At 52.9% G+C, this 20,606-nt stretch overlaps 2 protein-coding genes across 12 annotated transcripts in view; one reads left to right on the plus strand and one right to left on the minus strand.

Annotated features, from left to right (window-relative positions):
• The window catches only part of PITPNM2 (phosphatidylinositol transfer protein membrane associated 2), a 123,614-nt gene extending 109,381 nt beyond the window's left edge, over positions 1-14,233 (plus strand). For 4 of the 9 annotated variants that reach the window (XM_015643803.3, XM_015643802.1, XM_033518279.1 and 1 more), the window contains 9 exons: positions 1,395-1,598; positions 3,309-3,457; positions 6,088-6,204; positions 6,852-6,968; positions 7,315-7,463; positions 8,099-8,248; positions 8,326-8,509; positions 9,651-9,779; positions 10,017-10,355. In XM_015643803.3, coding sequence (XP_015499289.1) covers positions 1,395-1,598; positions 3,309-3,457; positions 6,088-6,204; positions 6,852-6,968; positions 7,315-7,463; positions 8,099-8,248; positions 8,326-8,509; positions 9,651-9,779; positions 10,017-10,355 — 1,538 coding nt within the window. Of the gene's footprint in view, positions 1-1,394; positions 1,599-3,308; positions 3,458-6,087; positions 6,205-6,851; positions 6,969-7,314; positions 7,464-8,098; positions 8,249-8,325; positions 8,510-9,650; positions 9,780-10,016 lie in introns of all 9 variants that reach the window. The other 5 variants (XM_015643801.3, XM_015643804.3, XM_015643807.3 and 2 more) reach the window with 3 other exon arrangements.
• On the minus strand, positions 12,692-20,523 carry ARL6IP4 (ADP ribosylation factor like GTPase 6 interacting protein 4). Of its 3 annotated transcripts, none has more exons than XR_004499625.1 (7): positions 19,524-20,523; positions 17,773-17,970; positions 17,106-17,438; positions 16,578-16,695; positions 15,407-15,476; positions 15,048-15,230; positions 12,692-14,180 (listed from the first exon to the last, which is right to left on the minus strand). XR_004499625.1 is itself a non-coding variant. In XM_015643813.3 (6 exons), exons 2-6 carry the CDS (start codon positions 17,960-17,962, stop codon positions 15,174-15,176), a joined length of 768 nt encoding a protein of 255 aa, XP_015499299.1. In that variant the 5' UTR covers positions 17,963-17,970; positions 19,524-20,523; the 3' UTR covers positions 14,294-15,173. The 3 variants fall into 3 exon arrangements, 1 of the variants encoding a protein (XP_015499299.1); XR_004499624.1 differs by lacking the exon at positions 12,692-14,180 and adding an exon at positions 14,294-14,770; XM_015643813.3 differs by lacking the exon at positions 12,692-14,180 and having other exon boundaries at positions 14,294-15,230.
• Positions 20,524-20,606: the final 83 nt, after the last annotated feature.

Raw genomic sequence — 20,606 nt, forward strand, 5'->3', positions numbered from 1 at the left:
GCAGGATGTGGCTTGATGCAGATCCCTCAAACGTGACCCACAAAACCAGGGATGAGTAAGCCCCTCTGTACCACTGAAAGGTGAGGACAGGTTGGTTCAGAACAGAACATTTATTACTTTGCATTAGAAATTGAGCTCTTCTGCAGCCCACAGGGCAGCTCCCAGTCAGTTACGACCCATTTCCCAGAGCCAAATGAGGACTAAAAGGGATTTTTTATTTATTATTTTTCCCAAGACCTGTATAACTTCCTAACTCACATAGTGGAGAACAGACTTTAAGTAGAGAAGAACAAACTTTATAATTGGCTTGGCCCTTTCTTTGTTTCAGCTCAGGTATGAGATGAATTCTGTGTCCTCATGGACCTCTGGTAACTCAGACCAAAAAAAAGGCTGAAAACTCAAAAAAAACAAAACAAAAACTAAACAAAACTTTTTTAAAAAAAACCCACACCAAAAAAACCCCACAAACCACCAATGCATATGAGAAAATTTTCAGCCCAAGCTCTATTCTCAGAAGGTCTCAAAAATTTAGAGATACATTCCTGGCATGGGTTGTGAATTACTCACTCCTTAATTAATTGCTGAGGTTAATAATGCTCCTGGAGGCAGGTATGAGTTGTTGAAGGTCTGTGGGGGCTGCTGTAACCTCCTGCCCTGTTTGAGGCAACACTCAGCAGCAGGACTGAAATACTTTCTCTGACAAATGAGGTTTTTGTGCTCACAGTGTATCTGAGAGCCAAAACCGCGCTCCCCGCGTGCGTCCTTTTACTTGTCCTGACATCCTGCCAAGCACTGTTAAATAGGAATCTGCTTGGGAGCAGCTCCTGAGGGAGAAGGTGTTTGTTTTGTGCTGCTTTCCCACCTATGGGGAGCTGCTGGGCTGGCACTCCATGGTGGTTCATGGGGAGGTTTTTGCTGGGGTGATGCCCCAAGGCCAGCGTGTTCCATGGAGAGATCTTGTCCCGAGCTGCAGCAGGGTCAGGTCACACAACACTCACCTGTGCTTTCCCTGTGCTCTCCCACCTTGTGCAGCTTCTGCTTTGTGTAATTTATTCTCCACACAGCCATCAAAGCCTGAGATCAGGGGGGAAGAGTTCCCTCTACTCTGAGTGTCCCTTGAGCTCCAGCTCTGCCTTTGCTGCTCTTGCTCTCAGCCTCGTTGGTGTGGTGGTAACGTGGAGCCGTGGCACTGAGGGCTGGATGTGATCCATGCTTATCCCCAGGGAGAGCTGGAGGAAGGTTGGAGGGACAGTGCAAAACCACAGCTCCCTTCCAGGAGCCTCTCTAGGGTACAGCTCCCCTGGTACCGTGAGTTTGTGGAGGATGAAATCAGTGTGTTTCATAATAATAAGTGATTTCTGCTTTTTTTTTTTATATTTTATTTTTCCTTTTAGAAACCAAACACCACCTTAATCATTGTAGGGGGTTTAGCCTTCTGTCCCAACTTGCCCTCCCTCACAAATCCCCTACCCAAACCTCGTTCAGGAGGCGTAGGCAGCATAAACACGAAATCCCTGCCAGGGGAAGGAAGCTCAAAGGGCCACGGAGCCGGGCTGCAGGCTGTGCTCTTCGGATACCAGACCTGGACATCAAGACAGGTATTCTGGAGAGATCCACTCCTGTCAGCCTCCTCTCTCATTTGATAGTCACAGAACTTCACAACAAACCTCTGCGCTTTCACTGAGGCACTTGCAGCTTCTGATTGCATCTTAACAAGTATTTCTGTCACTTTGCCCTGAAGATCCATCATAACACCGCTAACAACTTGGCAGGAGCAGCAATTCTTCTGGGCAGAGCTGAGGGGACAACTCTTCTGCCTCCACCGCTGTCTTTTGAGCATGGAAGAGTCAATCCTGTCTGCTCCCTGTAAAGAATCTGAAATTACCCAAGCTGGGGCCTTGCATGAGAAATGAAAGTTGGGACATGACCAGGAGCTGTCAGTTTGGAAGGCAGGGAATCAGAAGTGGCTGCGAGGAGGTGCCTGTGAGCTCTGGAAAAGCCACACTGATCTGTCAAACCTTGTTCCTCCTTCCCATGGCTCTTCAGAAAAGCAGGGACTATCAGGATGAGGGTGGCCAGGCACCTGTGCTGAATCCACATCCCTCTGCATTTGCTGTGGTGGGAACTTCGTGCAGGTCTCTGGAAGGAGCTGCTGGATCCATCTTTTCAGTTCAGCATCTGTGCTCGTCACCAAACCCATTTCCCTTTGCAGAGGGGTGTGTTGGATTAAACCTGACAGCTTTCCTGGAAGTCCTTAAAAAGGGAGCATTGTCACAGAGAGAAATCAAGCTGAGGAAGTCCTTTTCAAAGGCCCAGCTTGCATCCTGCATGCAAACACAAACAAAATTCTTCTGCTGCTCTCTTGATCTCCATCTTTTCTTTCTTTGGCTGCTTTTCTGGGCTGGAGTGCACAGGCATTGAGAACTCCTTGCTGCTGGGAAAGCAGCCCATGGCTTTGGGGTCTGAGGCTTTGGACTGAGACCTTCTCATTTCCAGGGGTTGGGGCAGGACATGTGTGTGGGCAGAGTTCAGGGCAGCTGAGGTGTGGGGGTGTCCTGGGGTGAAGGGTCGCTGCCAGACACTTGTGTGTGAGTTGTTGACTCCCTGAGGGAGAAACTTGTCTGTTTTGTTTGTATCCTTGTCCCTCACAAAATCCCAGTGTGGTTTTTTTGTCCCCCCATGCAATGAAGTCTCAATACTCCTGGGTACTTTTGTTGTCCACCACAGAGGCTGTGCCCTGGGAAAGCTGGGCTGCACTTCTCGGCTGCCTGTACCATGGTCGCCCAGGAGGGCAATAAGGATCTTTTGGGGACTACCAGTCCCATCAGCACGTGCCATATTCCCTGCCTTGTGGTGCCTTTTAGCGTCCTGTGGATTCCCAGTATTCAGTCCTCTTTAGTGTGGCAAATACCTGGATGCAATTCCCTGGTGAAAGCTGAAGGAGTTGGAAGCAGGGCCGGAGGTGGGCAGAGCGCACCCATCCTTCCTCCCACCGCTCCAGGGAGATGTGTTGCTGTCTTTATATTTTGGCTCAGGAGCCTTGAGCCCCTTCCCTGGGGTCTGGACTAACAGCCAATTAACCTGTCCTCCAGTGCCTTCCTCTTTGCTTAAACAAGGGAGAGCTCCCTGCTGCTGGCCGTGTGTTCCTCCCTTGGTGTGAGCAAACACCGAGCCCTGGCTCAGTTGTTCCCCCAGAGCAGCGGGACCAGCCAGGGAGCAGCCTCCTGGCATACCTGGAGCAAGGAGCCAGAGCCCTGAATTCCCTTTTGTGAAGCCCTTTTGTCTGAAGGAGTGTTTTGCTTCTGTAGTTGCTGCCAAGTGGTGGGGAACCAAACGGATCGACTACGCCCTGTACTGCCCCGATGCCCTGACAGCTTTCCCGACGGTGGCTCTGCCTCACCTCTTCCACGCCAGCTACTGGGAGTCCACGGATGTCGTCTCCTTCCTGCTCAGACAGGTACAGTCATCCTCTCTCCCTCATCTCCCTTGGGTTGAAAAATGCTTTGGGCTCTTTGTTTTTCCCAGTACACCTTCCGTAAGGTTTGTTGATGCATAGAGGTGAAAAAATACCCTTTGCCCCTGCAGATCCATTTTTCTTCCCTTCTTTTTTTTTTTCCTCACCTGTGGTGTTGGTGGAGCTGCACACATCCGAACTTCATGGATATGCTGTCACACCTGCTTGGTTTGGGACTGGGTTTATCATCAGAGCAGGTTTCAGATGGGCTTACTGGGGATCCATGGAGAGAGCCCAGAGCAGTTTCCTGTCAGATCCATGGTGGCAAAGGTCAGTTATTTCTTGAAGTGATCTGTGCTCTGTGTGTGCCAGGTCAGATCTCAAGTCTGAAACTGAAACTTCTCAAAGGATAAATTAAACCAGCACCAGATACAATAAAACCAAAAGGGAGGTTTTATATTAATTCAGCATGAATTCATAGGCAGGATGCAGTTCTCCATTTTGCATTTCTAAGTTATTGTTGTCTCCTCTAGGAACTCATTGGGATTTAGTTCTCATTCCTGCAGCACAAAACAGTTCTAGGGCCGGGAGAATGGGGATTGCTGGTGTCTGGAGTCTGACACCTCGGATTTTATCAACCTATATTTGGCCTAAAATTCAAATTTACTGTCTAAAATGTATTTTTCCCTAAAAGAAATATTTTGCCTTCAGTTCCTTGGGGATGAGGGGGAGTTATTTGGCTTAAAAAATATGAACTCCCCAGGGAATGACACTTAGAGCATGGAGCTGGAAAAAACAAAACTCAAAGCAAATCTGTGGTTTGTGTTGCCCACTTCAGCACTGGGTTTGCTTTGTGTTAGCTCAGCTGTTAAACCCTCCCTGTTCTCCTCCAGCCTCCTCTGCTGCAGCTCTCAGTTATTTATGATTCTGTTGGCAAACTTTCTTTCAGTGTTATCTTCCAAACAGTGTGAGAACCATAAACAACAGCACCGGTGGCAGCTGAGCAGTGCTGATAATCCAGTGAGACCCTTCTCTTCCCAGGCTCTGCCTGAACACTCCTGGCTGGATGGTCCCACATCAAACCCAGCCTAACAGGGCTGGAAAGAAGAGAGAGCTCTCACTGTGCACGAGGGAGAACAGTCATGACAGTCTCACACACAAAATGTTCCACTTGGGAAATAGCCAATTACTCAGCCCAAACCTGGCTCTGTAGCACTGTGTGGTGTTTCAAACCTCGTGGCTTGGGCACCTTGGAGGTACCTCTCCATCCATTCTAATCCTGCTGGTGGCTGCCTGGGTAGTCTGGCACCTCCTTGCCCAGTGCCTGTGTCTGTTCACTCCTCTTTGCCTTGAGACAGGGTTTTTCTCATCTTTTGTCTTCTTGCTGTCCTTTGCCAGTACCACACAACTGCTTCCCCTAATAAGGACTCGCTTCTAATGGCCTTTGAAAGTCATCTCTGGACAAAATGTAAAAAGAAGCTGTTGAATAGTTTTAGTCTCCAAGGATAAAATCTTGTTAAAACAAGCCCAGATAGGATTCAGAATACATTCCTGATTTAAATAATTTTCAGTAAAATTTGTTATTTTGTTTACATTGGATTTCCATGAGAGCTCCCGCCCCAGCAAGCTCATCCTCCCTGGGGTCCTTTTTCAATTTCCCTGGATGAAAACCAGCTTCAGTTCTGCACAGAGAGCTGGCCTGTGTCAGCCAAGCTCAGCTGGAGAGCTGCTGACCTCACAGAGAATGTTCAGGACCTTGTAAAAGAGCCCACATTTAGGAAGCTTCTTAATTTTTTGGTCGCTAAAGTCTACTGGCAGTTTTGGAGTTCTGTGTGCAGTGTCACCTCCCAGTCCTGCAGTGCTGTGAGTCTTTGAGGTGTCCCCCAGGCTTTGGGTGTTATTCTTCCTTTTCCATTCTAGAGGTTAAAAGCAACCTAGGTAGGATTTAACCCCCTTTATGTTTCTGCCTCCCATCCCTGTCCATGGCCTGGTGACAGGCAGGAATTGCCCTGCAGAACTGGGTGGTTGGCAGTGACATCCCACCTGCACAAAGTCCTGGAGTTCTGTCAGCCTTGGATTTGGGGCCAGGATGGACAGACAGCCTGGGCTCTGCCTCACATGCATCCAAGCCAGACCCCGTGTGCCTCCACAGGGGTGAAATCAGTGAGAGGAGCAGAAGCCATGGGACAAGAGGTGGGAATTTCAGTAGGAATTAGAAACGAGCTGAAGGAACGGCATCTGTCGGCATGTGGCCAGTCAGAGCAGCTGGATCTGTTACAGAATGGGGGAAGGCTCGTGGTCCCTTGCAGACTGTGGGAAGGGATAATGAATCCCTGCAGGAAGGGCAGGTCTCTTAGTGGGGAGCTCATCCTGCTGTGTTTGAGTCAGTTTGGTACCTCCTGACAGTCCAAAAAACCTGCATCCCAGCCAGGATTAAGTCAGTGCTGGCCACAGGCTTTGCCAGTGCAGAAAAGGCCACTTGTCCTGTCAAACCTGCGAGCTGACAAGCCAAACACCCAGCAGCAAACTCAGGGGCATCTCTCCAGGCATTGCCCTTCCTCACCACTGGCCCAGGAGATGCAGAACAGCCAGGCAGGAGGAGAGGGCTGATGGCTGGATCTGTCCTCCTGCAGGTGATGAGACACGAGAACTCGAGTGTTTTGGAGCTGGATGGGAAGGAGGTGTCTGTCTTCACCCCCTCCAAGCCCCGTGAGAAGTGGCTCCGCAAGAGGACGAACGTGAAGCTCCGGGTAAGGGGGGTTTTGGGGCTGCACAAGCTGCTCTGAGGGCATGGCACAGACAGAAGGTTGTGTTGCATTGCTGGGCTGTTTTAATGGTTGTATCCTACCTGGGTGCTTGTAAAAGAGCAGCCCTAAAGATGTGTGTGTCAGCAAGGTCTCCTCTTGACCTTGAGTCTCTAAAACAGGAAACGTTGGCTGTGGGTAGGGAACGAGTCAGAATGGAGCATCTTTCAACCTCCAATAATACCAGTTCTCATCTCAGTAAATGCCCTTTGCTCCCAGTCAAGTCTTCACTTTCTGAGAGGGCAGTTCTGTGCTAGAACTGAAACAAGATCAGCAGATTTCTCTGGCAGCTGTGTGTATTTCCTCTTAATTCCAAAGAGTGAGAGTTAATAGAGAGTTTCAGAATTGCATGTACAACCTGCCATGGAAATTGGCTCTCAAGCACTCCAATCCACCCATGAGTTCAGGGCACAGAGCCTCACCTCTGCCACAGGTCAGATTCTTTCCCAGAGCTGAGCGTGGAGTGGAGGGGGGAAATGGCAGAGAGAAACTCATGCTCCAATTTGTCCAGTTATATTTGGCATTTCCCTGTGAGGTTATCCATTGCTGAAAACTGTTTATTTTTTTTCCTTCTCCCCTCTTGCCTCATGCAGAATGTCACAGCCAACCACAGGATCAACGACACCATTGCTAATGAGGATGGGCCCCAGACCTTAACTGGGAGGTTCATGTATGGTCCATTGGACATGGTCACCCTCACAGGAGAGAAGGTACCGTGTGTGCTGGGGGTTGTCACCATGTGGTGACAACGGTGGGACAGAGGCAGCACTGGTCAGTGCTCCCTTGGTTCCTGCTGGGGTTTGCTGCCCTTGTGTCCTGGCCAGGTTCTCCTGCTCAGACTTGTGGGTGCCTCCCACCAGGAACATGATTTGTCACAGAGGTCTCACCACCGAGGTTCCATTCCAGCCCCTGATGTTCGGGTGCTGCCCAGCTCAGATCCCTGAAGTGCAGAGGGTGGGAGCAGGACCAGCCCCGCTGCCACCCAAGGGGGCCCTGGGGGGATGTCCCAGTGCTCGGCCTGTCCTGCTGGGTGTGACACAGCCTCACTGTCCCCAGGTGGACATCCACATCATGACCCAGCCACCATCAGGGGAGTGGGTGTACTTTGACACGGAGATCAGCAACAGCAGTGGCAGGATTTCCTACGTCATCCCTGAGGAGCGGCGCCTGGGCATCGGCGTCTACCCCGTCAAGATGGTGGTCAGGTGAGGGGCCTGGGGCTTGCAGGAGGAGCAGAGAGGAATTGGATGGCTGTAGAACATTGTCCCTCCTGTTGCTGGGTGGGTTCAGAACCTGGTTTGCCAGCAACAGAGACAAAGCCATTTGTACTCTGCAGCTGTGAGGGGAAAATCCACATTTTATTCTGGCTCCTGCATCACCACCAGCACGGGAATTGAGCTCCCACTGCAGGAGCAGGTCTTCTGCACCACAGGGCCTCATGGCCATCTGCAAAACTGCACGACTGAGCATATTTTAAAGACCATAAACTTGTCCTTGAGGGACAGGTCTTTGTGCTTGTGATGATTTGCAGCCCAGGGGCTCCTGCTCAGCTCCATTTGCTGGTGTTGGGCTCTGGAAGGGGGAGGAAGGGAGGGTGGTGAACCCAGCAATGGTTTTCTGGGGGTAACTCTCGAGTCTGCTGCCAAGGAGTGCTAATCCATCCCCACTTGAACACAGAGGCCCTCACAAGTGCCTGTCGCTACTCTAACTGAGGGTGGCATCACTGTGGCAGCCTTTGGGTCAGATGGGGGAGCTGCTTTGGGCTCGTGGTGCTCCGCAGGTCTTGGTGATGCCTTCTGGATATTTTGATGCCTCTAAGCACCTGCATCCCTTCCCTCAGGGGTGACCACACGTTTGCTGACAGCTACATCACGGTGCTGCCGAAGGGGACGGAGTTTGTGGTGTTCAGCATCGACGGCTCCTTCGCAGCCAGCGTGTCCATCATGGGCAGCGACCCCAAAGTCCGCGCCGGGGCCGTGGACGTTGTAAGGTCAGGGTGGGGCCCGGGGCAGTGGATCTGACGTTGGCCTTGCTCTGCAATCCACTGACCTGTGCCTTTCCTTCCAGGCACTGGCAAGACCTTGGCTACCTCATTATCTATGTCACGGGCCGCCCTGACATGCAGAAGCAGAGGGTGGTGGCATGGTTAGCACAGCACAACTTCCCCCACGGGATCGTGTCCTTCTGCGATGGGCTCGTTCACGACCCTCTGCGGCACAAGGCCAACTTCCTGAAATCCCTCATCACCGACGTAAGCCTGGCTCCGCTGAAATAGCATTGTGGCACGGGTTTAGATTGCTCCTTGTCCAACCTCCACTGTCAGCAGCAGTCTCTTGGCAGCAATGTGACCTGCAGTGGAAGATGAATCTGTTCATTTTATTTTCATCCCCTTATTGCTCTACAAAAGTGTCTGTGCTGTTAAATTGTGTTGCCTCTGCTCTGCACTGTTCCATTTCATCACTGCTCCTCAAACCCCTAATGGAACAGAGGCAGTAGATCCTCCCTTCCCCCCACGGGCACTTTTTTCTCCTGCTTGGTGACTTTTTGGCTGCCTGTGGTGGAGACAGCAGGACTGAGAGGGGATTGAGCTGCTGCAGAAATGGCTTTGCTGGGAGACTCCACAGAGATCTTCCAGGCATTTGACCCTTGGGAGGCCCTGATGTTGCTCAGCCTCAGGGAAGCTCCAAATACAACAAAATGTTTTGTGTCTGGCAGGTGAAGGATCTGCCAGTATCCCAAGCACTTGCCCTGTTTTATTAGCAGGAAAAGCCTGTCCTTAACTTTCTTGGGTTCCCTTTTTTGGCCTGAGTGGCAGTGGAGGGAGCAGCTGGCCCTCAGTTGTTCTCTTGTCCTCCACAAGTTTGGGACCAGGGTCAGAAATTCTCTTCCCAGCCCCTGCTCCAGCCCACTACAGAAGGGCTTGTCCAGGAGCTGCTCTCTGCTTCAAGTAGAGGCAGAGGTAACCCTGAAAAGCAGCAGGTTTTGCTGCCTGTCCCTTCTCCCTGTGGCCAGCAGGTAACAGCAGCTTGGCTGTGGAGGGGAACAGTCCTGGCTAATGATTCCTGCACAGGTTTGCAGCTCCTCTCCCCCCGGGTGACAGCAGGGAAGTGTGCAGCATCCTTGCCCCCTGCAGACCTCAAGGGAAGGCTGTGGATCAGCAAGTGGAGATCTGCTCTTGTATCGCTGTCACTCCTCTTGTCATGGCCTGTAAACATCCCCAGCTCTGTTAATTAGCACTTCCCTGGGTGGTTCATTATCCAGCTGGGAATTTGAATTAGTTCCAGTGACCTGACATTCCCACAAATGCTATTGGAAAACCCAAAGGCTTTCCATGACACTGAGCAGCATGGGGTGCCTGTGTGTCGTGACCCTGTGGTGTTTCTGTCCCCCAGCTGCACATGAGGATCCACGCGGCGTACGGATCCACCAAGGACATCTCGGTGTACAGCTCCATCAGCCTCCCGCCCACGCACATCTACATCGTTGGTCGACCCACCAAGAAGCTGCAGAGCCAGTGTCAGGTAGGACACGAGGACTTCCCATGGGAGGGAGGTGGGAATTTGGTCATCACAGGTGTGGTGACTGAGCTAGTGTTGGCCAACAGGGCGGGGACTGTCCCAGGTAGCAGGGACACAAAATGGGTCTGAGTGTTTCCGTGGCCGGTCACCCCAGAGAAGCCGGCAGAGCGAACGTACCTGGCTGCCCGTGGCTCTCAGGGAAACGTGTCCCACCTCTCTAACGCTGCCCTCGCCCCGCAGTTCATCACGGAGGGCTACGCAGCCCACCTGGCCCAGCTGGAGTACAACCACCGCGCGCGCCCCGCCAAGAACACCACGCGCATGGCGCTGCGCAAGGGCAGCTTCAGGCTGCCCAGCCAGGCCGAGTTCCTGCGCAAGAGGAACCACCTGCTGCGGACCATCTCCGCCCAGCCCTCGGCCAGCGGCGCCGGCCACCGGCCCGAGCGCACCCAGAGCCAGTCGGACAGCGACAAGGACAGGGACAGGGAGCGCAGCCAAAGGAGCATGAGCATCGCCACGGGCTGCTGGGGCCGCAGCGCCGCGTCCCGCCTGGAGTCCGGCCTCTTGGGGCAGAAGTAGCCAGGCCAGAGCCAGGATTGTCAGCTGCAGCCACCGGAGGAGAAAACAAAAGGAAAGAGGGACGAGGCCAGTGTTTCGGGCTGGAAGGGTAAATATGGTGCTACTCTAATAACACGGTGTTCTGGGAAGAGACGGGATGTTTCCCACACAGAACGTGCAGGCCTTGCAGCGGGAGCGTCAGGTTTGTGTGGCGTGAGCCCGAGGAACAGCTGGAAATCGGGGGGAAGTCTCCAGATCAGGACGGCGCTCTCTCCTGCCTCCTTCTCTCATCCAGGGTCAGTGACTGTAAATATGTGCCTCCTCGCCTTGTTAGCCATCGCTCCGACACGGTGACCGAGAGCTGTCCTCAGAGCCGCAGGAACAGGGCATGAGGCTGGGGGAGCTGTTCTGGGCTGTCCCAGGAGTCAGACTGGGGGCTCTGGGGTCGGGTAACGTGCCGCTCCCCCGGCCCCAGCTGGGGATTTGCCGTGGGCTGTGCCAGGCAGAGCGACCGAGAGCTTTTCCTGGACAGAGAGCTCCACGTGCAGCCACTTTCCCGAGGAGCTGGTGCAGTGCAAAGCTGAAGCTGCATCCATGCCGTTGGCAGAGGCAGAATGTCGGCAGATTCGTGCCCAAGACAGCGGGGTCATTATTGTTATTACTGTTATTTTTTAGAGACCTTTTAGAAGCCGATGGAATTTAATGTGTTCACCTATTAAAAGAGGAATACAAGCTATTTTGTTTGAGCTGTTACAGACCTCAGACACTTAATTTGCTGTTAAAGTCTCCGAGTAGTCTCACTATGTATTATTTCCAACAAGTAACCACCATATATTTGGAAGCAGCTGAAGGCACTCAGCAGCTGGGATTGCATTGCAGTTCTTCTCATCCAAATGCAGGGTCTGACTCTCTCAACACCCACCTCTGAGACCTTTTTTCTTCCCAGGTTCTCTCCAAGTTCAGTAGCAGCTTTCATGGGAACTAGACTCGCTTCTTTTAACCTATAGTTACTGAACTGTAAAACCTCATTGTTTTTTGCACTGATGATTTTTAGAATGGAAACCTGTTACCATCTCATGTAGCTACACCAGTGTTTGTAGTGCATGACAATGAAATATTGCTAAGCCAGGGTGTGTGTGGATATCTATACATTATATACACACACACATATATATATATGTATATATTTAAAAAAAACCAACAAACAATCTGTGCAGAAGTTTTTCCAGCAGTAAGGAGACTGTAAGGAAGTGTGCCAACAATGTCAGGCAACCTTAAGAAAAGGCCATATCTTAATTTTTCTGGTGTGTTTCTCAGTGGATGTGCCTGAGACGCTGGGTTTGTGCTGCTGGAGCGAGCCGGCGGGCGCGTGGCAGAGGGCTGGCACCCCGGTGACACCACACAGGGACAGGGAACAGTGCCTGGAGCCAAGGCTTGCCAAAAAGCCCCTCAGTCCTGTCCCTCCCCGGGCCAGCAAAGGTTCCCTCCTCGCACACACCTCCTGGGGCGAGGGGCACCACACGGGGGGCTCCGGGGTGCCCATTACAGACTCCAGTTGGCCTCTTGATGTGGAGATTTTATAGTCCTACCGAGCTCCCCAACTGTGTGTAACCCTGCTTTCCCCACCACACCTTCCTGTCTTTGTATCACTTTCTACTTACGAGGATCTTATTTATAACAGAGAATTTTTTAGACTGGCTGCTTCATTTTCTTACCAGTTTCAATAAGAACGGTGCAGGACGGCCGCACTGAGATACACAGCACTGTGAACGCTGCTCTGCTCACTGCCTCTGGGCCATGGTAGACAAACCCAACTCATCCAACTCATGTGTTCGTGGTGTGGAGGGTCCAGGCCGAGGCAGAGCAGGGACAGTGCGGAGCTGCCGCCGGCATCCCAGCCCCTGGAGCGCTCAGACCCGACTGCAAAACGTTTAAACCACTTCTCTTTGGTAATTATCCAATTACAGAATGTACCTGATGACTTTTTGTTACCAGAAACTGACTTCCCTTTCTGCTGACTCAGCTTGGCTCTCTCTGAATGTACATCCAGAGCTTTTACTGGGTTTGTAAACAATGTGAATTTGTCCCAGCTTTTTGCTAGCCGAATGTTCTATCAAACAGATGCCATCTGAGCAGGAAGCCAAGCCACAATCGATCCTGTGAAGTCACCAAACCACATCACTAAATAATTTCTGCAAATTTGGATATGGCCTTTGCAAAATTCACCTTTCCTCCAAGTCCAGAACCAAGGCATGATCTGTACATTTTCCAGTGTTGACGAGATGTTCACATTTTCTTATGTGTAGATAGTGTAAAACAGAGGCGAATGTAAATGTTCAACATAAAAAGTGGATATATAAAATTGAAAGTTATTTATTTATGTAGAGGAAAAAAAAAAATGTCTGGAGGGACTGGAACCTTCAGGGTTTATTAATATTTTAAAAATGTAGCTTTTTGTTTCAGGCATTATGTACAAAGCAATTATTTTATGGACCAAGTTTAATGTAACTGTCAATGAATGCAGAAGTGCAATATGATACTCACCCTCTCCATCACTCCATGTTTTAAACAGCTCCTAACCAGTTAGCCTGACAATCACAGCACCTCCGTCCTCATCCTCTGTTGAGCTTCTTGAACCTTGCCCAGGTCCTTTCCCTGGCCCCCCATCCGTTGCCATTGTACGGATCCAACACGGAGAAGCAATTGTAGAGCAGGACCTTTATTGCTGCAATAATACCCCGGGAGGTGGGTGTAGTCACCAGGAAATAATGCCACTAAGTTTTTCTTCACAGACTCAGTCCATCCCCGTCTCCATCGCTCAATCCTCAGCCGCCCCCATCTGGCACTCATCCCTCTGAAGCAGAGATGAGCACTCACAGAACAATAGCAATAGTTTAACTCTGTGTTTATAACCTGTTTGTCCCGAGCTGTTTTGGAGAGCAATGCGTGTGACCCGATGCCTTTCCACGTGTATGGAAGAGGATCCGTCTGGACGTGGTGAGGGAAAGATGAATGTATATTCCATCCTTACTAAAGGGGCGCTGTCAGGGTAAAGACCTAATTTATCCTTGTTAAGAGTAACTTGTTTGCTTTGAAAGGAGAGAATGGGAAGTTTCTTGTCCTCCTCCCTCGGCCGTTGTCTGGGCAGCCCTCGGCGCCAGCCCACGTCCTGTTCTGCACATCAGCACAACACAGCCTCGGGCTTTGGGGTTGCTTTTCCATTTCCATGGGAATCAAACTCTGCTGCTGAGCTCAGATTTTTTATGAAAAGCAGCTTTTTATATTACTGCACCCTTAGGCCAGACTTTCTACCTGATGCTGTCCCTTTAAAGTCTTTTAAAAAACCAGTGAGGAGCCCGTGCATTCCCTCCGAGTCGTTTCCCTGGGTTTGCTCAGATCACTCTGTCAGATGAGGCGAAATCCTAATACCAAAAACCGTTTACAGTGTTGGGGGCACGAGCCCAGAGCAGAAATCAGCCAAAGGGTCACCACCACCACCCTCCTGCCCGCCCAGCAGCCGCCGTGCTTGCTGTAGCAGCCCCTTCTTCAGGTATCGCCACTGTTTGCTGCATTTCCTATTAGTTCTAGAAGCCTTACGGTCCCCTCCCTCTGCCTGTTGATACCCTCGACTGTCAATTTTATATTCCAACAATGTTAGTTATATTTTATTTATAAAAAATTGCTCTAGGGGTACCAGCTGTGTGTGGGGAGCCAGCGGGGGGATGCCCGAGGGCGCCGGGTACGCCCCGCGTGTGCAGTGCCGATGACTCGCTTGTGTGTGGCAAACCTTCTGTACAACTTCCTTCTCCTCCTTGCTGTTAGTGCATCGTTCCAATGCCTGGTGTGCTTCGTGTACAGTATCATTGTGAGTTACACAGATTAAAGAAATGGGAAGGCTCTTCTCTGTCTGCTTTTTTTTGGGGGTGGGGGAATACTCTAGAAATGGACAAGTCATAAAATGTGAGCAGGTGCCAGTTTAATGGGGTTACAGCCATGAACAGAACGTGGAAACCCTCTGCAGAGATCCTGCAGGACCCATTTGTCCTTTAACCCATTTGTCCTTCTGTTTTTTACAGTTTCCAGCAAGGGAAAAGGCTGCTGTGTTTGCTTCAGAGCAGCCCTGGGCCCTGAGAAGCCCAGAGCCCCAGCGCTGCCTGGGGCCTGTGCTGTGGGGAAGGGACAGGAGCTGCATGCAGGAGCAAGGCAAAGCCACCCCTCCACAAAGCACACCTGCACAGTGCAGTGTGCCAGGTCAGTGCTCCCCTGCCCGAGGAGGTGAAGCTGCAGGAAGGTTGGGAGAAGCCCCAGGGGCACAGTGGAGTGGAGGGAGGCACTCAGGGGAGCTGCAGTCTGAGCAGAGCCACACTCTGAAGAGGGTCAGTGAGTGCAAAGGGCCCGTGAGCCAGATCCAGCAAGGAAAGGGCCATGGGCAGCCCCTGAAGGGAAGAAGTGGAAGCCAGCTGTGTGCTTTGTGGCCCTGGTACACACCCTGTCCTGGCCACAGCATTGGCTCCTGCCCCCCAAAGCCCAGAGCACCCTGAGGGTGTCTGTCCCCTGGGTGCTGCTGAGCTCCTCCAGCATCCAGAGGAGCACTGGGGCAAATGGCTCAGGTGCATTACAGCCACACTGGCCTGAGCTGGGACAGGGAGGGGAGAAGCTGTTTACTGGGAGGTGAACCCCTAAAGTCGCTCTCCTTCCCAGTCAGTAACTTACAGAGCAGCTGGAAAGGGCCCCTGGGGAACATCTTGACACGGTGCTGTCTGCGTGGTCCAGAGGCAGAGGCTCCTCCAGGCTGGCAGGGGCAGCAGGACAGGCCCCTGGGCTGGCTGGTGCCTGCCCTCACTGCAGCATCCCCGTCCTCACCTGGAAGGCCAGCCCATCCCCACGAGTGGCTTGCTGCAGGGGAAACGGCACTCACAGCACTCCCTGCCCAGGACTGCAGCACCTCCAGCACCACCCCGGGGCCCTGGCGGTGCTGCCAGGGCTCAGCTTGTCCCCAGGGTGGAAACACAACCCCTCTGGGTGCAGCAGCTCCCTGGCTGTGCCCAGCCACCCCATGCAGGTCCCACTACCTTGTTAATCTCCTTGTGTCTCTCCTTGCTGACGATTTCTTCCAGGACTTCCCCGTCCCCCTTAATGAGCCTGCAAGTCAAGCACAGCCCCAGGAGCCATGAGGGTACTGGAAAGTTCCTGCAGCTGCAAAGCTGCTGTCCCCCACCCCAAGGGCACCTGCAGGTGCTGGGCTGATGCACCTCCTGGCAAGGCCAGAGCTGACCCACCCCTGACACTGTATTTTGTGACTTTGTTTTCGTATCATGCTTCAACAGCACAGCATTGCCATTGTGGGATTAATGTCACCACACTGCAGCAAGGACAGGAGTGCTCCCCTGAGAACTGAGGGCCAGCTGGCCCTGCCCCAGGCTCTGGGCACTGCCTGCTGTGTGCAGTCACACTGGCACAGGAAAACATTCCTGATAAAAGCATCCCCCGTCACCCTACAACCCACAGTGCCCCAACCCACGCAAAACCTCTTGGTTTTTTTTCAGTCGAGTTCAGGTGTGGTCCTGGCTGCCCCAGGAAACTGCAAAGCCATTCAGGAACAGGAGCCAGTTTGGGCCTGAAATGCAGCCAGGCCAGGGAGCATCTTGCTGAGCAAATTCCAAGCAGTGTTGGAGGCGGCTCACACCTCCAAACATGAACAGAAATTTAATTGTCTTCATTACGTGCCTTACAGGGAACCGACCTTTGTTCCACACCTCCCTGAGCCCTGCAGGCTGCCTTCTATTTTAAGACTGGACTTGTCATACCCAATTCTCTTCAGCATGACGTTTTCTGCTTGCTGAGAAGATGCAGTTTATTAAAAACTGGGTCATTTCTATTTGGCAGCTAAATGAACTTGGGTTTGATCGCTGTCTGTAACCCCACAGGGCACATGCTCCTCATTCCCACCTGGGTGTTAACCAGGGCCCAGGACTTTGGAGCTGAAGGTAAGTGGATGCAGCAGTGGGATACTGGGACACAGCCCAGTGTCCCTTGTGTGGAGCTCCAGCACATTTCAATGATTTGGTGTCATTGTGTCACTTTCTGGGCAAGTCACACCAGGCCTGAGAGGGGTTGGCTCCGGCCTTTGCTGCTCAAGGGGGGCTGGCTCCAGCTGTGGTGCTGCAGTGCCATGGCCAGGCCTCCAGCCCACTCAGCATGGATGGGAATGGACAACCCCTCTCCCTTTTCCCCAGGTCATACCTGGTTCTCCCCGTTTCAGGATCCACCACTCTCCTTATGACGCTCTGCCTCGCGTCCCACTCCTCCTTTGTCATTGGCTTCATAGCCTGGATCCGGGATTTCTGTTCATCTGTCAGAGCTGGAATGCAGTGCTCAGTCAGAGCTGTGCTCCAGGAAGGGGGCACAGCACCAGGGCTTCAGCCCACAGACAACATTCCACACCCAATTCCCAGCAGGATTCAGGGTACAATGACAAACCACACAAAGAAAGGGACACTCCACATCCCAGAGCCAGGACCAGCTTCACCAAGATGTTACTGCTGACTGTGTCCTTCCATTTGGCATCTTTCTTCCCCAGTCACATCTATAAACTCCACCCTAACACTTCACAAACCAATCACTGAGAGTGGCTCAAAGGTGGGCATGGTACATAGGAGGGAGGAGAGCCTGGGGCTCCTCCCTGTCCACAGCCCTGCTTCCCTCAGTCACCCGGGGACAGCGCAGCTCCCGTGTGTACAGGTTCCAGCAGGAGGGAAAGAGCATCCTTACCTGGCCCAGAGTCCACCACTGATTCCTTCTGCCACTGCTCCAGCGAGGGGCCGGGTGCCTCTTCTGCCTTGGCTTTCTCCTCCTTAGCTCTCTCCTTTGCCTTCTTTTTTGATTTCTTCTTTATTTTTTTCTTCTTCTTCCTCTTCTTTTTGTCTTTCTGTTTCACTCGCTTTTTTTTGCTGTCTTGACTCTTCTTCATTTTGGAGTCACAGTCACTGGAGTCATCGGAAGAGGAGCTGGAGGAAGATGAGGAAGAGCTGGTGGACGAAGATGTCCCAGAGGAAGAGGTACTGGCCTTCCTCTTCTTTTTGTCCTTTCCTTCCTTCTTCTTTTCTGCAATACACAAGAAGAGGGTGTGTGGAGCAGCCCTGGCCCTGCAGCAGCAGAGATGTTGGTTTATCCCCCTCCCAAGTCTGGTTTCTTTCCTGCCTGGAATTCCCCTCTGTGCCCACAGAGCCCAACCCAGGACGCTCTGTGGTGCCAGACCAGCTCATGGAGGAACTGAGGGCTCTGCACCTGTCAGAACGAGACCAAAGTGGGCATCAAGTGCAGGACAAGGTGACAGACACCAGCTAAACCCAGGGATCCACTTCACCTCCCTGAGCCCTCTCTCTGCACCTGCCCTAGGGTAATGTGGTGAAAGCACAGGCTCAGGGCCTTCCCCCACCTTCCCTGGCTGCTGCCAAGCTCGATTTGTGTCCGTGAGAGCCAGAGATCCTCTTCCTTGGTGGAGAGCTGCTGCCCCGCTGTGAGTCCTTGCTGCTCTTCCTCCTTTTCTTCTCCTTCCTCTCCCGCCTGCTCCGGGAATCGCTTTTGCTCCTGCTCCGCGATCGCTTCCGAGAGCGGCTGTGGGCCATGGCAGCTCCTGGAGGGGAAGGGTCACATCAGAGCCATGGGGGGACCAACCCTGCCCAGCAGCCCCAAAATCCTTCAGTCTGAGCCAACAGCCCTGCAAAACCTGCTCCTGTCAAACTCTGTCCCTGCTCCTGTCAAACTCTGTCCCTGCTCCTGTCAAACTCTGTCCCTGCTCCTGTCAAACTCTGCCCCTGCTCCTGTCAAACCCTGTCCCTGCTCCCACCACGAGGGTGAGGGCTCTCCCAAAATGGCCACGTGGAATTTCACCACCCTCACCATGGCAGGGAGCTGGCACAGGGACAGCACTGCCATCCCCAGCAGCCCTCACCTGCCTCAGACAACTGTCCCCAAGCAGGGGACAACCTTCCAGCAGGTTCTCCCTGTGCTGCTGCTGTTTGTCCCCGGAGGATGGGGCGGGCACAGAGGGGCCTGAGGCTGTTTGTGCAGCAGGGCTGTGCCCGTGGGTGGGCACCAGGAGATGCTGCAGCACAGCCAGACACGGGCAGAGGATGATGGATACTGCAGCCACAGCCAGCAGAACAAAACGTCCTCCCTGAGTCAATCACGCCGTCACTTCAAATACCGGGAGCAGGCACCAGCCAAGGGGAAGAATGAATTTTTAATATTCCAATTTACTCTTAGAAAACAGATGCTGCACTGAGCTGGCACCCCCGTCCATCAGCCCCAGGGATGCCAGCAGCCCCAGGCCAGTGTGATCCGTGCTCTCGTTAATTTAAAAAAACAAACTGGCACTGGGGGCAGGGCAGGAGCTGGGAAACGCTTTCTCACAGCCACCTTCCACTTTAATGAATTGTTTGTTTACCACCTCGACAGTCCCAGGCACCAACTTGGATTTGCTCCCAAGTGAATCAGATCTTTGAGTGATTTCCATAGGGAAATTTCAATCAGGAAAAAAACCCCAACAAAACCAATCACAAGCATTATGCACACAGGGAGGTTTCAGCGCATGAGAGTCCTCCATGCACACACCCAGCAGCTGCCCCTTGCACCAGGGCCTGGCTGGGGACAGCGTTTGGGACTCGGATCTTTCCCTTCTGGCTGTAGCAGCAGTAAAAAACTCCACTTTTATACAACCACAGCAGCAGGATCAATGGATCTGGAGCTGGGGGTGACGAATCCCAAACCCATCCCAGCAGCATCCCAGGCTGGCCGTGCCCCAGGCCGAGCTCTCAGCCCCACCCTGACACCTCAGCGACTCCTCCTGCCCGCCCAGCTCTGCCCTGGGCAGCTGCAGGGGCTGTCCCTGCCCTCACCCCTGCACGGGCGAGGTGCGCTGGCCCTTTAAGAGTTCAGCAAAAGGTGTGCTGGCCCTTTAAGAGTTCAGCAAAAGGTGTGCTGGCCCTTTAAGAGCTCAGCACGAGGCGTTCTACGCGCGCGGCTCCAGGCGCGGCCCCTTTAAGTGCGCAGCTCTTTATCAGCCCCCCCGGGGCCGCCGCAACGCTCGGGCCTGTGGCCCCCCCGGCCCGCCCTTCTCCGGTGTCCCGGGCCGGGCCGGGCCGGCCCCGCCGCAGGTGAGGGGAGCGGGAGGGAGCGGGGACTCACCGGGCCGGGCCCCGCCGCCCCGAGCGGGGCTCCCGCCGCCGGGACCGCGCTGGCCGCCTCCCGCCTCCGTCCGCCGCGCGCGGGGCCGGGCGGCAGCCGGACCGCGCTCTTTGGTTCCGGGGGCCGCCTCGCCCGCCCCGGAGCTCAGTTTTTGGGGTGAATTCGGGCGGATTGGGAGCGCTCACGTTCCCCACTGAACGAGATCAAGGCTTCGAGACGGCGTTTCTTGATAGCGGCTCCTCGCTCAGATACATCCGCCGGTTTCCTTCCCTCGGTGTAATTTTAATGAGCTTTGCTAATGAGAAGCTCATCAGCGCCCTGTGCCAATGGCAGCCCCAGCCAAAATCCAGCGGGTCCGCTGGAAGAGCCGCAATAAACACCTTTTGTTTATTTGTTTGCGAGCTGCACCCGCTCACGTTCAGCCCTCCACAATTACCGATGTGATTAGCCATGGGCTGCGATTACTGCACTCAACAGATAAAGGGAAAAGCCCCTTCCTTGTAAATGCAGCAGCATCTATCCAATATATCGAGTTCGTTTTCCAGGATGGCAAATGCAGACACCAAATCAGACAATAATTGGCTTCCTTAGTTTGTTTAGTAGATGGAAGAATCTCATGCTTTCAGGCAGCTGGAAGGAAGGAGGGAAAAGCACTGGATCCTTCTAATCCATCAGTTCCTGGGGGATCTTGGTGCCAAATTAAGCCCCAGGCCTCGTCTGCTGCTGCCTCCAGGCTGGCAGAGTTATTTTATATTTTCACTTGTTCATGTAACTAAAGCAAAGGGAGTTAAATGTACATCTTGTCCTGGGAAGTTTTGGTCTGCTGCAGGTGGCTTCCCGAGCTCTGTCTCTGCTTAATAAAGTTCACAAAACCTTTGAAAGGGAAGTTTCTGCTGCCAAGAAGCCTTGGGACGTGTCTCAGCCATCCTGGAGGGATCACTGCTCCCTCTGTTGCTCCTGGTGGATTTTTCTGAGCCTGGCTTAGACAGACATCCAGTGATGAGAATTCCCTGCCATTCCCAACAGCTCACTGTGAATCACCTGGATCTCATTCCTGAGCAGATCCTTCCCTGTCCCTCAGCC

The sequence above is a fragment of the Parus major genome, chromosome 15 (assembly GCF_001522545.3).
Source record: "Parus major isolate Abel chromosome 15, Parus_major1.1, whole genome shotgun sequence".
Classification (NCBI taxonomy): Eukaryota; Metazoa; Chordata; class Aves; order Passeriformes; family Paridae; genus Parus; species Parus major.

What these genes read in the sequence shown, in the direction of transcription:
- ARL6IP4 (XM_015643813.3), bottom strand. Translation starts at nt 17,962, where the DNA reads ATGGCCCACAGCCGCTCTCGGAAGCGATCGCGGAGCAGGAGCAAAAGC. An exon ending in CTTGGCAGCAGCCAGGGAAG is followed by an intron (nt 17,439 to 17,772) that starts GTGGGGGAAGGC and finishes TGTGTATTGCAG; the next exon opens with AAAAGAAGAAGGAAGGAAAG. An exon ending in AGTGGTGGACTCTGGGCCAG is followed by an intron (nt 16,696 to 17,105) that starts GTAAGGATGCTC and finishes ACTGCATTCCAG; the next exon opens with CTCTGACAGATGAACAGAAA.